Raw genomic sequence first — 14,011 nt, 5'->3', positions numbered from 1 at the left:
TGCTCACTCCTGCAAAAATCACTGCTGTGTGTGTGGAGTTGGGCATCGCGAGATGGAGACAAGTAAATTTGACATGGTCTCTCTGAAGAGCCCAGCTCTGCACCTTTGCCAGCATGGAGAGTGTGCCAGAGGAGGGCCAGAGTGATGCATTCGGCAGAGGGGATGCCCAGGGCTGGTGTGGGACAGGTGCATACACCAGGTCAGGTCTGAGCTGGTTTGGCAGGCCTGGATGCATGAGGCTCATGCAGGCTGAGCCAGCAGTCCCAATCCCTTGCTTTCAGGAACAATAAATTCCCTCACTAATCTTACGAAAGAAGGGGGAGGAAAAAAAAAGCTATAAATGACTCACCTATTTGAAGCCTGTGGGCTTTGCATTGTATTAAACATTAACCTGCTCTTCTGAGCCAAGTGACTGATTCTTTTGGTAATTCTGAGGCTGGGCAGCTGAAGAAAAGGATTCTTTGTCAGACAGTATTTCAGAAAAAAAAAAATAAATCCCTTCAGCCATTTTGTGTCTCATCGTGTTTGTTTGGCCCCGCGGTGGAAAGCCTGCTCCACAATTTGCTGTTTGTGTTTGTGCAGTCAAGCTGATCGGATGGCTGCACCCCGGCCACAGCTCCGAAAACGCTGCTCACCAGCAGCCCCGCAAAGTTACGGGCACACTTTGCACATGTAATCACACACGTGTGGAACCATACACTTAACTGCACATGTAATCCTACTTAACTGGGCACACATGCACATATACCCATATGTGAGAAGAGCAGAAAGTTGTCTTTTGATCTTCTGTAAAGTGTATCCCTCTAAGTGTTGAGTATTAAAGGTAGTTGTGCCCAGAGAGATGCAGGCAAGAGCAGAACAGGGGGATTAACTTTTGGGAGCAGGTTCTGCTCCTGACTTTGCCCTTACTTGGTGTGTGAGGTCGGGCAAGTCACTGTGCTATTGTTTCTCTTCCATAAATTGTGACTAATGATTTCAAAAGCACCTGTGGAAAGAGTCAGATATTGTTACTATGTGCTTAGATGTGTGTTTACTTAAGCAACAAAGCTTTGCTGGTTCAGAAGTTTCCCTGATGGAGTTTTTTGCTAACATCTCCCAGCTGGAGACCACATCATGAGAGTAATGCAGTAGTGGCTAAAGCTGTTGCTGCTCCAAACCTGGGAATATGTGAGTGCTCCTGTGCTGTTTTAGTGCAAAGTCTGGCTGCTCAGCACTGAATCCCACAGTGATTTCAGCCAGTTCTTCATATTTTGCACAAAAAGCCTGAGTGAGGCTCAGACAATCTTAAAATATCTGTTATAGACATGATGATCTACCGCTGAGAAATGGTAACAAGTATTGATGGGACTGGAGTGTCTTAATTCAGCTCATTGACTCTTTTCCTCTGTCTTTGTGCAATGCCCTAACCCATAGGGCTGGGGGGGCAGAAGAGTTTTTCTGGTATTGTGGAAAACTGTAAAACCAAACAGAAAACCCTTCTGACCGAAATGGTGCCTCTGAGCTGGTGGAAGTGTCTCACGTGGACAGGACTTGTGCTGTGCACCTTCCCACAGGTGACTCACCCCAGCGGGCTGGGAAATCTGTCCTGCCAGCAGCACAGTCCTTCCTCCAGCAGTTCAGGCTCCTGCACTTCACGGTGCCTTTAGTCATAACCCGTCTTAATTTGCTCTGTCTTCCTGTCTGTGTTAATAATGCCCCTAGCTTATTGCATTTGCGTAAGTGATTGTTTGACGTGCATTTCACAAGGGAGTGATCAGGAGTGTCTGCTCTCTGGACAGACCCATGTGCCAAGGCACATAAGGAACAGCAAAATGGAGCCTCCTCTTCCCCAGTAACGTGGGGAAAATGCCAGATCCCCGTGCTTTGGGGAGCTGGTTATGTGGTATATGGCTCTCTGCATCCCCACAAACACTGAGTAACCACTTCCATGTAGCTCTACCCGTATCATAAGCCTGCACAAGCGTCTTGCTCAATTTACAGCCTTGAATAAGTCCTTTACATGTGGGTTTGAAGAGGAAAGAGGTGTTTGCACTGCAGGCTGCTGACAGGCCAGCAATGTACTTTGCACTAAAAACTGCCTGATTTGAGAGCAGGGCTGATCCGAGCAGCTCTGGCAGCCAAGGGCTGGATCAAAGCTGTGGGGTGTGCTGGGCTGGAGGCATCAAATTCCCTCCCTTCCCTCTGTTGCACCCGCTAAATACACCGGGATTTCCAAGGCTGGGAGTTGGCAGGAGTAATCCCCAGGGACCATTTGCTTTACAAGGGGATAAAGTGCAGCTGCTGGGAAGGCTGAGCCCTGCTCTTACCCCTGCCAGTGCCAGGAGAGTTGGAACAGCCCATAACCGTGTGTGTGAGATTAGGAAAGGTGTGTGCTAATTAATGGGAGCGTTCGGCTGCCCGTCGGCTGGAGCTGCACGCGTGGATGTGGTGGCAGAGCCCGCGTCCCCTCCCTGTCCCTGCCCGCCCCAACACAAGGACTGTGGCACCGCAGGGACCGCTGCCCCGACACCTCGCTCCCACTCCCATGTCACAGCTTGAAGCGACGGCATGAAGAAATCCTCATATTCAGGTGAGCAAGCTGCTGCCCCGCTGCCTCTCTCTGGGATTTCTCTTCATCTCTGTACTGGGAAAAGAAATATTTTTTAAAAAAAGTACAAGTTGCACAGCCCATCTTCCTCTGTGCGGCTCTGTAGCAGAGCAAATGGCTGTTTTACTGCATATAAACAAACACTGTTGATGAAAAGGCTTAAAAAGCAAAACAAATCCAGGGAGGCAGCTTGTTGCAGGCAAAACTCTGTGCTGGTGGCAAGGAGTTCATTATTCAGAAGGTACCTGTGCCAGCATGGGTTGAGATCCAATGCTGAGATGCAGCTTGAAATTAAAACAAGGTGGTGGCACATCGTGTGTGACACCAGCTCTGTTCGGGCTGGATAGGTTTCCAAATTGGGGGTGGAAGAGCTGGGATCCCCTAATGCTGTGGGACTGTCCTGTCTCTGCTCCCCATCCTGGCTTTCCCAGTCTTGCCGTGTGTGGTGAGGGCTCTGTGCTCTCTGCTCTCACAGGCTCCTTTCTCCCCAGCTAACAAGGGAGCAAGCAACCATCACTGATATAATTTCTCTGAGCCTTCTGTGAAAATCTGCCAGTGGTCCCAAGAAGCAGCTAGTGCACCAGAGCGGACACATCTCCTATAAAAGGTCCATTGCTCACCCTGTATGCTGAGGTGCCTCCAGCAGTTCCTCCAGGTGCAGGACTTTGCTCCACAGCTGATTTCTGCTCATTCCAGCTACCAGCCCATGACTCTCTGCTCTGTAAGCCCAGTTCTGCCCCGTTTCACCCCGGCTGCAGCAGGGACACAGTGTCACCGTGCTGGCCACCTCCTCGTGTCCTGAGTCACGGGTCCGGCTGCACCACAGGGGTGTTTGGGGCAGCTGAGAGTCATTGAGCCACGTCATGGCCAACTGGCCGCAGCCTGAGCTCATAAGCCACAAGAACTGAGGGTTTGTGTTCACTTGGAAAATCCCCTGTGTGATGCTGCTGCCTGTTTGTAGTTAAAATTTATTAGTAACACTTCTGTCTTGCACATTTCTGTTCTCTCATTAATGCTGCTAAATGGACTGCTGGAGAGGGCTTGTATGCCGGGAAACTGAGAAAGCCTAAGCGTGATTATTAGCACGTTGTAATGGATTAAAGTGGGCATTAATGGTCGTGCATTGCGTGTAGGGAAGCTGTTGTTTGTTCAGGGCTCCTGAGGTGCAGATGGTGCCTAAAGCAGCCCTGAAGCAGACAGGAGTGGTGCAAGAACAGGTCTGGAGATAACCAGTAGTCATAAGCAAGAGCTGCCAGTATTGCGTGACCTGATGATATGACTTCTTGCCAGTGAGACCGAGTGCTTCTCAATTGCTTTCCTTGATTTGGGTCAAAGTTGTGGTGCTGCAAAGCCCCTGATGTGATAGTGTCTTTGGTCAGTGTCCAAACCCACCTTTGCTGGATGTCGCAAATGAGGTGGGTTGACATCTGGTTAGAACCTTTAATTCAACAGGGCCTGCAGTTTTGTTTTGTAAAGACTGTTTGCTTGAGATTTCCCTTGGTTTGGGGCAGTTATATGAACAGAAGAATTGCAGTAGCCAGGATACCTGACATTAAAACAGCAGGGTAATTGCACTGTGACCACCACTAAGTTTGCAAAAAGCACAGGCAGCTCTCCTGAGCAGCTCTTGTTTGCGTGTTGCAAAGGTTTTGCTTTCGGCATTGCAGTTCCTGGCCATGCTGTGCTGGGGCCGTGCCTCTTGCTGATTCATCAGGCAAAAAAGTGCTCGATGAATCACGCACTGTGCTGGGGAGGCTGCGTTTGGAGAGCTGCCACCCCTGCGTGGGGCTGAACCAGCCCTCCTGTCCCATCAGCCTGGTGGTTTTACACATCGGGGAGCAGCCATGCTGACTCTCTTTGGGGAATTTCACTGGGAATCCAGATGACTTCTCCAAGACATGAGTAAGGTGTAAAAGTGGCTGCAGAGCCTCTGAGCTTTCTTCTGCCAAAGAAACTGGTGAGGTGACAAAGTGACTCCTCAGCTGCAAAGACTGCGCTTCCCAAGCACGTTGGTGACAACCCCTGACAGGCAGGAAATGCAGTGCCTATCTGAGAATCTCCCAAAAATGATGACAAAAGGAACCAAAAAGCATTTTCTAAACATGTTTTGAGGTTAGGGAGCATCCCTTGTTGGCTTTGTTTGCTCCTCTCTAGTATATTCTGAATCTGTTCTGTGGACCAGGTCCCTCTGCACCCAGCTGGAGGATCTCGCTTGACTTCGTGGACCTGAAGCTTCAGTTCCATCCTCCTCTATGAACACAGCATCACTGTAGCGCTCTCCTGTTAGCAGGCTGCTCCCCACCCTGGACCAGATTTACCTTTCCTGAATTACTTCAGAGGGAGTCATTACCCATCTGCTCTGACTTTTGAGCACATGCCATGTAGGTGTGGTTGGGATATAAAGAGTTTGCCTTTGTATGCTTTACCTCTTACCAGCAGAGAGGCTCAGACCTTTGTGCCCGTAGCGCTTTTCTCCTGGAACTTCCCGGCAGCAGCGATAGGAGGAGGGGAGAGGGTGGAAAGGGGATTTTACAGAGCAAGTTAAAAATGAGCTATAACTGCCACTGAAGCCAGCTCTTACATGTTTGCTTTAGGGATGTCTATTATTTCAGATGCTTCAGGCAAGGAGAGTTTTTTTGGTTTCTTATTTTGTTTTTTCTGAGATGTTTTACTTGTCCTGGAATACTATTTTTTTAAAGGATTTTTTTGATTCTCGTTTTTCATTACTCAAGCACAATTGCATTGCCAAAAGAGCAATAGACAGGACTTGTGATAAATGACATGATGATTTATAGGTATTTTCAAGAATGGGGCAAATTGTTTTTGCCAAGGAGTGTTTGCAGTTTCAGGTTTATATAAGATGTTGGCATATGCTGAAATAAGGATTACTCTAATAACAGTACCTCCAGAATTACCCATAAAGGTTATGTGTGACCCACCTTTACCTGAATTGTGGACTCCTAATTTATTGCTTATGTACTTGGGGAGAAATAACTCCTCAGGTATGAGCTAAGGCTAGAAGAAACACTGCAGGAGTGACAGTGAGAACTGTGATCTGATCATTGCATCAGCATTTGGGAACAATTTTTTCCTGTGCCATAACTAACAAATATTCCCTGTAGAGCATGGGCAATAGAAGATAAGTCAAATTAGAGTTCTTGGCATTATATAGGCTGGGAAGTTTTGGGGAATGAACTGTGTCCTCTGGGCTGATTTATCTGTTCCTGTGCCTTAGCAGATGTCAAAGTTGTTGATGGCAGCTGGTGTCAGACCTGGCAAACTCACCTCTGTGCCTCCCTACTGTAGAAAATGAGGTGGTACAGGGAGATGTCCAAGCAGAAAGCACCATTGTTATATTTTACTTGTATGCTGATGTAATATGTAGCCCATAAATGTCAATGCGATCTGCTGTCACATGTTTCTGATGGCTTGTGATGATTGATGTAGTCGTGTTATAAAAAAATTCTCCTATATCAAGTTCTCCTATATGAGTGCTACAGTGTGCTGGGGTGGCAAGGTTGGTGTGATGGGTTTGGGTGGGTGCTCTGCCATTGCCAGGTTTAGCTGGTGTGTGGTAAAGCTTTACTTCAGATAGCAAAACATCCCAACATCTGTTAGGAAATAGTTTGGAGAAGCAAGGGAATCCAGCCTGTGGAGAAAGCCAAACCGCAACACGCAGATATATGCAAGAAATAACAAGCAGCCATGTGGGGCCCAATGGCGTGATTATCTGCTTCCCTGAAACACTGATCGTCTTCCCGTACCAACCTGGGGTGAGCAAGGAGAAGCGGTGCCATGTGGAAGAGGGAGATGTTTCTGCAGAGAATAACTCCCTGCTTGCAGGGAAATCCCTCCCCAAAGCTGCTGGTCACAGACAGCGAGTGAGGCTTCTTGTGTGAGGCAAACCTGTTCCCTCTTAGACAAGAGATACTGTGGGTTTTGCAGCATAAGGTGGGATACAAATCCAGGGTGAAGTCTGTGGAAGAGGTGAAAGTCTCTATCGCAGCAATTTGTGTCAATATAACACGTTGGATAGACGTGTGAAGCCTCTGCTTGCTTTTTGTAAGCTCCTTGGTGGCATGTGGTAGGGAATGGGACCCACCTGTCCCTCGGGCTAATGTGATCTGGCCATGTCAGGGTGTACAGCACCACACTAGGGAGTTTCCCTTCCTGCCTAGTCTGTGTCCTCAGGAAGGGCAGCTGTGCTTGGGCAGCCCTTGTTCCCTATGGATATCACAGGCTGCAAGCAGTGGGAGAGGTGACACAGTCACTGGTGAGTCAGCCTGTTCCCACAGTGGCCTGTGATGACTTACAAGGGCAGCTCGAAGCATCCTTTAAAGGGTTTATGTTTAAGAGGGAGGTTCACTGCCTGGGAAACTGCTTCCTTCTGTGTAACCCATCGTTCAGGTGATGGCGTGGCCTTGCAAAGGCCTTTCCTGCAGCTGCTGTGTGATGGGACACCTGGTCCATTGCTGCAGAAGCCTGGAAGGGAAAATCACAGCTTTGCACTTGTGAGATGACTTCCACTGTCGTGTGCACAAAACAGCCTCTCGGAGAGCTCAGTGGGGCTCAGCCATCTCTAGAGCAGAGACCAGCATCAGATGGGATGGCACCAGGACAGGCAAGGAACAGTTTTTGTCTAGCAATACTACATCTGTGAAGACAACTGGTTGTGCTGGGCAGAAAGGGGCTCATTGTGTAGTTCTTTGCTCAAGCTTTAACACTTATCATTGCACCGCAGCAGCCTGAAGCAGGATACAAGTTACCTTCATAACTCGAACTTTTAATTTCAGTCAGGGGCAGGTTTGAATCTGATGCCCAGAGCATGAAACTGTCCTCTCCATTTCCCTCAAACGCTGTGCTCCCAGGTCAAGCAGATGGAAGTTAAACTGGAGAGATGAGTGCAAGCTGGAACTAGTAGCAGAAAGGGGTTTATTTCTTCCTTTTTTTTTTTTCCTTTGTCTATGCCAGATGAGGAGTATTTGCAGGAAACACTTTGTACAGCTCTGAGATTTATTTAGCAAAGGAGTGTAGAGGGAGGAGACAACTAAAGGCATAATGGAAATGAAAAAGGTCATGGTAATGTTCAAGAAAGCCCATAATTTCCTGGTGTGGGAGTCATGGCTATTCTGGGGACCAAGGGAATAACGGAGCTCAGGCTCCAGTTCCCGCGGGCAGAGGATGTTCGCCAAGGGACAATCTGCAGAGGAACCAGCTCCCTTTGGGATGAGCTCAGCATCCAGCAGCTCTCCCCAAAGCAGCTGCTGGGGACATGGAGGGTCCCTGACGCTCAGTTGTTCCCTCAGCTCATCCAGAGTCATGTCTCTTTGCACACTGTGGTGGTGGTGCCAGAGAAACTGAGTGCATGTACTTGGGGAGCAAGCTGAAGTCTTGATCCTCAAGAGCAGCCTCTGGGTGCAAGTTTGCTTTGTTTTTGATGTTATCAAGGGAAACAAGGATTGCCTATAGCTTTATGTAATGGACAGAATAAACAAAGGAAATGAGGACAAGATGCCCTCAACAGTTACTGCTGAAAGCTGTTCTTGAATGACTCAGTGGCTGAGTTATAAGTGCCTGGACTTGTACAAATAAAAGTTGCTGAGAAGAATAACAGATCTCAGTGCATTACAAGTCAGGACAAAGGACTTGCACGTGATAGACCATGGGAGGTGGCAGGGCTTTGTTTGAGTGCGTTTAAGGCTGATGAAAAGCTGCGGGTTGAGGCTGGAGGCTTTGGTTTGCCTGCAGGGAAGGTCCAGCTCTGGGCTGCAGAAGACCAAGTGTCACCCACAGATTCAGCTGGTGGGGAGGTCCCAGCCTGCCCAGGTCTGTGCCCAGGGGTGTCAGCTCTCACAACTGCTTTGCTTTCCTAATATTCAGTTTCCATCTTTTATCCAATGTGACTTTGCTTTTAATTTAATATATATATATATATATATTTAAATCAGTAGGGATGAGGATAGAACATAATTTGTTGCCTGCATAGAATTTAATGTGAAGCAACTAAAGTTGATGTTGTTTCCAGTCCAGTGCTGTAATTCCCCTTGTCCAATGGTTTGCTTTGGGGAAGGTTTCTGACCTTGCTGATTTTCAGTGTTCTAGTGATAAAAACACAGTCATGTGTGCTGTATTTTTATCTAAGGTCAATAGCTAGAAGCACCAGGAAATCCTTCAAATCAGACCTTTATTATGCGCTCATGTAGGCCTGCCTGCCCGCCACGTGAAGGGTTTTTTCCCATTTGGTGTCCTGCCTTTGTGTGTTTAAGAGAGCATGTTTTATCAAATTGGGCGTAATACTGAGAAACATGTTTGAGTTGTGCCCAAACTGTGCCAAAGCCACCACATCCTACCCTTGGATTTAAAATGTCTCCTTTTAATATTTTTTTTAGCAGATAGGTTATGACTCTGAATTGTTGAGTATTTACTGTACGATTCAGACTTACACAGCCTGAAGGACTAACATTACTGTAACTAATTGCCCTATGATGTTAATTGTCATTCAACTACATCTGCATCTGTAAACGCTTTCCCAAATTGCTGTACTGACAAGTGAGATGCTTCAGTTGGCGATTCCCACATCAGAGCATGGAAAGGCTGTCGGTGCTGTGGGCTGTCATGGATTGTCATGGCTTGGGTGGTCTCTACCGTCCCACTTGGCAGCTGCAGTGCAAGGCTGTGATTTATTTCCCAGAGTGGGTTTTTGTCAGATAAACCTTCCAACAGTGATGTGAAATAATCTGACAGCTGATTCCTGCAGTTAATATTGAGAGTGATGAGTTAATGCTGGGAAGGATGAGCTCAGCCCTTGGAAGTCTGATTCATCTGTGGAGGTTTCAGACCTTCCCCCTTCGCAGAGCTGCTGTGTGTTCTGTCACGGACCAGCCACTCTCTAGGAAATCAGCATCAGGCATCAACGTTTTAAAATACATGTCAGGCTTTTCAGACAGTGTATGTGGTGGGGAGAGGGGAAGAGGGTGGCTGTGGGGATTTTTTGTGTGTATTTGGCTTTGCTAAGTTTTTTTTTTAAAGACTATCGTGGGAAAAGCAAGAGCCCTGTGCTTGAGCTGTGATGCAGAGGGAGTAGTAAAAAGTTGTTTCATAATGTGTCTGGATTAATGTTCAGATCTTACTGAGCTTCTTACGTCCTTTGGGCTCTGAATATGAGTATGTGAGCCCCTGGGAATGGATATAATCCAGAAAAGTCTCCTATGTCAATGTACTGGGTGCTAATTATTGCAGGCATCAGTGTTAAACCCTTTTAGAGACTGTTCCTTGGTGGGCAGTTTGTTGGCAGAGCTGGTAACACAGACCAAGGGTTAGCGGCTCTGGACACTGGGAAGCAGGGAGCTGGAGGGTCGGTCCAGGACACAGTCACACAGCCCCTGGTGAGCTGGGAGAAGAACCTGACCTAAGCCTTGGGTGAAAATAAATGTTCTTAGCCTTGTGAAGATATTTCTGTGTCCAAAGCCTCTCCATCTGATGCATAGACTGCTACTGAGAGGTGTAGCAGGGATGAGGAGTGTTTCCCATGGGTCAGTGGATGGTGATACAGAAGCTGTGCTGGCAGAGCATGAACACCGGTGGAGATGGATGGGGACACACCAGGAACATGGAGAGGCAAGAGCGTGTTTTCTCCTCACACACCCCGGGAGATGCTTTGAGCATTTTGGCAGCGCTTTGCCAACATGCACTGAATGAGGTTCCATGTGCTCCTGGGCCAGAACTGGTCAGTTCTGGGGGAGGAAGAGTAGACAACCTGAAATCTTATAAGGATGCAAGAGAAAATATCAGGAGAGTAAACAGTCTCTTCAGAGAGTTATGTACTAGGATGAATTAGAAGAGCCAGCAGTTGTACTGGGGCATACTGGGAGGAATGCTGGAAGTGAGCTGTGGTAGCCTCTGAGAAGGTAAGTGCTATACTAGCAACCTTCAAATTATTTTAAAGTTGCATTTCTTTGTTATAAGTGTTGCTATAGATAGCCTGAGCTACTATGAGTTCTCGTAACTACAAAAAAAATTATTGATAACTTCCACTTTGTGAACACTTCAGAGCAAGGCTGGACATTCGCATGGGAATTCACTCTTCCTGTGAACAGCACAGGAGCCATAAACAGTTTGTAGCCTTGTTTTCAGAGTTTCCCTTGTATAATCACAGCACAGGCAGAGGGTACAGGGCTCTCTTTGAACTTGTCACACCAACCCCAGGCCCTGAGGTGTGGGAATTGTACCTTCTTTAGCACACCATAGTATGTGTGGGGTTCTCAACTGGACAGCAGAAATGACAACAACAGGGGAAAAAACACACAGTTTCCTTAGGTCTGGAGCATTCAGGACCAGAAGGTGCATATTCTTTTTAAATCTACATGGTTTGTTGCAAAAGATGTCACCGGATGGAGAATGCAGGTCAGAAAAGCAGGAGGCAGGGTGTTAAAAATACTCATCTTGTGCTCAGTGTGGCAATAAACTGTGACTGCATATGGAGAGCAGGCTGCTCAGATACCTTGCTGAAGGGCTGTGGCTGCTTTTCTTCCTCTCCTCCTCCTCCTGTGGGCACCAGGGCTGCCCAAATAGGCACTGGGGCAGCTGCTTTGCCCATGACTGTTCCATATCCTCTGCTATCCATCTGGAGATGACCTTTTGAATTTCTAGAAGAGCACAAAGCTGGTGAGGGTGGGTTTGTTTGCATTTCTCTCTGAGCAAATACCCAGCTCTCCTGTGGAGCTGGTGCAGGTGATGAGCAGCACCTTGTCTGTTTCCAAGGTACTTGCAGCTTCAAGGCAGAATCATGGCTTATTAACACAGCCTGGAGGACCTTCTGTTAACCCTGTTGAGCAGAGGGTGTCTGGGCATTTCCATGAGGCTCTGCTGCTCTCTTGGCACTCGTGGGGCTGCAGGGCCAGGCAGTGTGAAGCATTCAGCCCTGCAGATCTGTGGGAGCAACCTGCTAGCTGCAAGGCTGGCCATGCATCAGACTTTCTGGTGCTCTTCATGTGGCTAATCTTGCCCTGACTCCTTAGACAGGAGGGAAACTTAAGGCTATGGTAGGATCCCAGAGAGACAAGCTGGTGAAGTGCAAACAGACTCTTAAACCGGTGCTGCTCTGCCTGGCACCTGGTGGCTTTTCACACTGAGGATCCAGTACGCAGCGTTGGATGTTTGCGAAGGGAATGGCTCTAATGCCATTACAATGAACTTCTCCTGGGGCTGAGCCTGGATGCTCCTGGCTGTCTCACTTACACAGCTCTGACAATTTGCCTTCCACACCTCGGTCTGAACTCACTCCATCCCACCTTCCTGCAAGCACCTGCCTGGGGTACTTATCACCCTAAGCAGTTTCTGTAGTTGGTGGTGATAAAATCTGGCAATTCAGCCCACGTAGGATATGAATATTTCATAGGAACCTCCTGCAGCTACTGACTTGAGGGAGTCTAGTGTGTAGATTAGATGTTTGCACTGGTCCTTGCTGAATCACATTGCATCCTGTTCAAGTTTTTTTGTTGTCCATTTCCAGTGTATCAGGATTAATTTGAATTCTAATATTCTCTAACATTTCATCTCCATGTGGGATCATCTTTATTTTTTTATAGCCTTTCTAGTTCCCATTTCTGATGATAATTGAATGGTGCATTCTTAGGTCAAAACACAGCTGGGAGATGAGGCTTTGAACTAAAAACTGCTTTGGCATGGTCCCTCACAATATCCTGGAAGCATCCAAGCCCTGTTGCCTGTAGATTATGGGCAAAGTAAGAGTATAAACCAAGTAGAGACCTCTGTTTTGGGGGCTTAACAGCCTCTTCTGCTTTTCAAATCATGCAGTCATAATCTTTGCAAGATTAAATACTGTTTCAGCTGTGGTTTTTTTTCATTTCACTTCCCTGTGGAATAAACCAAGGGCGACAGATGTGCAAGAGCTCTGGAGGTCAATGCTTTGCTTACACACAGGCAATTTAGGGCAAGATTGGTGGCAGCTCCCTCTGGAGAGGGATGTGGGTGTTTCTCAGCTTCTCCTGGAGCGTGGGTCTACCAGGCAGTGGCCTCGCTCTGTGCTTGTGTCACCAGGGCAGAACCCTACCGAGGGGCTTCGAGGTCCTCAAAGGATGTCCTTTGTGCATAAACGTCTTTTTTCTTGTGCTCCCAAAGCCTTCCAAGTGTCTATGGGAAATTCTCTGTGAAATACACATGCTTACATAGCTTTATCACTGAGGACACTGAGCTGCCGAGAAACAAGCTGCTTCATTTGGTTTGTGTGGCCAAGTTGGGGCATAATCAGACATCCTAACTCCTGTTCCTTGTCTAATGATAGTACAGATAAGCAAAGTGTTTCCTATTCCTGTAAGTATCTTCAGCCTTTCAGACATTGATCTTAAAGCTAGGAGCAAGCTAATATCCTGTGTTAGAGGACTGAGGCCTGGAAAAAAAGGCAGAATTAAATTTTGCCTGAGTTGAGCCATCTAAAAGCAGCTCTCTGAGTCAGAGCTGGTCCCTGCAGCCTCTCTGCAGCCAGGGGCTGGCAGATGAATCACTGTATCTTCCAGCTCCATCTCGGCATGGAGCTGACTCACGAGCCATAGGGTGTATCTTCTTTTGATTATGGAGGGTGTGTGGGGCTACTGCACAAGGGCTTAATGTGCAAACACTGAGCTGGGTGCTGCCCCGAAGCTCCTGTGATAGAGCGAGGAGTCAAGCCCAGGCTTTGGAGACCTCTGGTTGTCATCCTAAGTAGTGGGCATCATTCACAGACACTAAAGCATGTAGCCACCAGCTTGGTGCAACGAGTGACTGCTTTGTGTCCCAGTGGTTTTCAGAAGAACCAGCAGCATCCATCTGTGCAGCTGCAGCTGCTTCCCCTGTCCTGCTTAGGACACAGCTGTGGAGGAACAGCTGGGTCATGCTAAGGACAGGCAACATTACAGATCTGGTGTCTCTGAAATGGTAAATACGTTTAGTCTGTACCATTCTTCTCCACAACTGCCTACAAAGAGGTGCTTTTGTGGAGAGGAAGAGGGGTGCCAGCAGGAAGCTTGCTGAGGCAACACAGAAACATTTTCTACCCGTGATCTCAGCCTCTGGAGATAAGGCTGGAATTTGAACACCCCCCAGAGCATCCTCCCTTGGCCCCTTGTTGATCCCACAGCTCTGGACAGGGGAGGGAGGTTCCTGCCTGGGCAATGCTCCTGCAGGGGAAACAAAGGCTTGGGGCAGGTTTGGGCTGGAGGGACATGGCAGTGTCACAGATCCCCTCTGGACAAGAGGAACTGGAGTGTTCTGGCTGTGAAAGATGCTATTTGTGAAAGGTCAGCTTGTCTAATAAACTCTGATGGTGGTTTATGGGTCATCAGAAGTGACCTGAGTCTCCAGACAGAGAAAAACCTTTCCAGTTTGGCAGGCAGCAGCCTGTGTGTGCACTGTGGCAGGTCACACAGT

General features: G+C 47.8%; 1 protein-coding gene across 6 annotated transcripts in view; it reads left to right on the top strand.

Moving 5' to 3' along the window:
- SEPTIN9 (septin 9) overlaps positions 1-14,011 on the top strand; it is a 142,529-nt gene that overhangs the window by 18,530 nt on the left and 109,988 nt on the right. The window contains exon 1 of one of the 6 annotated variants that reach the window (XM_005503130.4): positions 2,224-2,569. The exons of 2 other annotated variants lie outside the window; for them this stretch is intronic. In XM_005503130.4, coding sequence (XP_005503187.1) covers positions 2,548-2,569 — 22 coding nt within the window. In that variant the 5' untranslated portion in view covers positions 2,224-2,547. Of the gene's footprint in view, positions 1-2,223; positions 2,570-8,158; positions 8,414-14,011 lie in introns of those variants that run through there. 3 more of the 6 variants (XM_021288574.2, XM_005503131.4, XM_065034698.1) reach the window with 3 other exon arrangements.

This window comes from Columba livia, chromosome 18 (assembly GCF_036013475.1).
Source record: "Columba livia isolate bColLiv1 breed racing homer chromosome 18, bColLiv1.pat.W.v2, whole genome shotgun sequence".
NCBI lineage: Eukaryota > Metazoa > Chordata > Aves > Columbiformes > Columbidae > Columba > Columba livia.
Note: the sequence above shows the minus strand (reverse complement) of the source record. Positions and strands in the feature narration are given on the sequence as shown.